Below are 1,735 nucleotides of genomic sequence, written 5' to 3' on the forward strand. Positions count from 1 at the left end.
GGACTTCAAAACTGTTTTTCTTTCTTTCTTTCTTTCTTCTTTGGATTTTTAATTGGATTTTATTGTCTGCCTTGTTCGTAGGCGTCAGATTAGGCACAGTCTGGAAGAAGCTAGCCAAGTTCCATGGGGGCATCTGGGTATCCAGGCCTTGGCGTTTCTATCTGTTGGAGGGGTTCTTGCTTACGGGGGGGGGGGGCACACACCTCTTCAACAAGTTCAGCGCGGAGGTCAAGAAGATAACTGACGATGCCATGATCGAAGCGGAGAAAAGGGCGAAGGAACTTGCAAAAACCGAGTGGGCCAAGGAGACAGCGCAGTTGTATATAGACCAGGGTATGAAGAGCATCACGCTGTATAGCCTTTTCTTTGGACGGGAGGTGGAGGGAGAGAAGGACAAGAAGACGTTCTTTAGCCGTTTCTTTGGGCGGAAGGAGAAGGACAAGAAGGAGGAGGAGGAGGAGGAGGTCAAGAAGTAGAACAAGTAGGGGCCTCCTCATAGTCTTAACAGCACTGAGGCTGATATTTTTGGTCTAAAACTTGTTTCAATCGTCTTAACTTATTCCAGTGTTATCTGTAACGGTGGCCACCGGGTTATATACGATTCAAGGTCTCTTCTTTTGGTTGGTTCTGTGAGGATTTTAATATCCAAAATTCACTTGACTTGTGTTTCTTTTAATGAGGAGTTTGGGTACTTTGATATATATGTTGTATTTCTAACCTGTCAATTTGCTGGCATTGAGGCTACCAGTTGTGCTGCACGCTTTGTGTCGCATGACCGATAGTTAAAGTCCATGTAAATGTCAGGTGCCGGATATGTTCCAGGTTCTTGCGGGGGCGCACAAGGCCCTGCTATCCAAGTCGAGGACCCTGCACTCGTAGTCGTTTACAACTACTGTCTGAAAGCATGTGGGTTACTCTAGCTGTTACTTTTTCTTCCTCTTTTCATGGACTTGCTATCACTCTGGATGCACTTGATCTTACATTACATGATGATGGCATTGTGCTAGCACGGTTTGGTGACAGCTTGCTTGTTTTGGCTTTTCTAGTAACAGAGACCCTGAAGCGATGCGGATGACACGCAATATATCCTCATCGCCCAGTTTGATGCTTCAGACGAGGAGGTATAATGTTCAGGATGCACCCCTTTTCATACATGGTTTCGGTTGGTCTTATTCTTTTCTCTAAATTGCCATGGGAATTAGTGGGTGGGATTACAAGTATGCTGCAAGGAAGGTGTGGAAGTAAACTAATCTGGTCCACTTTCTTCCTTGTCTGGATCCTGCTAGAGTTCTTTTTTTATTAGTTTCCACATGGATGCTTGGTGCTTTTGTTCTTTTCTTTGAAGTGATATGCCCTGCTGAATTTAATTGGTGGCCTGGATTATAGTTGTATTGTCAGCAAGGTGCTTGTCTAGATCCTGAATTAAATTGATGGCCTGGATTATGGTTGTGTTGTCAGTGAGGTGTGGATGCAATAAACTATGTGGCATTTACTTTAATCTGGTACATCACAGCTAGTCTGCTTAATTCATGTTCGTTTCGTCTGTTTGTTTTTTGTTGTCGCCTTCAGGTTTGTTTGCTGTGTTAGGTCCCAGGTTTGGTGATTATGGTTCTGTGGTAACATAATTTCAATGGAGCTGGGATGTATATGGGCCTATTAATAGTTTTTGTTGGTTGAATTAGTGGCTGGGATTTTAAGTGTGCTGTCAGGTCCGATTTTTTCCTTGTCTAGATCC

The 1,735-nt window shown here is 43.9% G+C and overlaps 1 protein-coding gene across 1 annotated transcript in view; it reads left to right on the forward strand.

Moving 5' to 3' along the window:
- The window catches only part of LOC119274618, a 1,399-nt gene extending 730 nt beyond the window's left edge, over window positions 1–669 (forward strand). The window contains exon 2 of the mRNA XM_037555337.1: window positions 82–669. Within this exon, the coding sequence (XP_037411234.1) occupies window positions 82–244 (163 nt within the window). The 3' untranslated portion in view covers window positions 245–669. The remainder of the gene's footprint in view (window positions 1–81) is intronic.
- The last annotated feature ends 1,066 nt before the right edge of the window (window positions 670–1,735 follow it).

Source organism: Triticum dicoccoides, chromosome 3B, assembly GCF_002162155.2.
Source record: "Triticum dicoccoides isolate Atlit2015 ecotype Zavitan chromosome 3B, WEW_v2.0, whole genome shotgun sequence".
NCBI lineage: Eukaryota > Viridiplantae > Streptophyta > Magnoliopsida > Poales > Poaceae > Triticum > Triticum dicoccoides.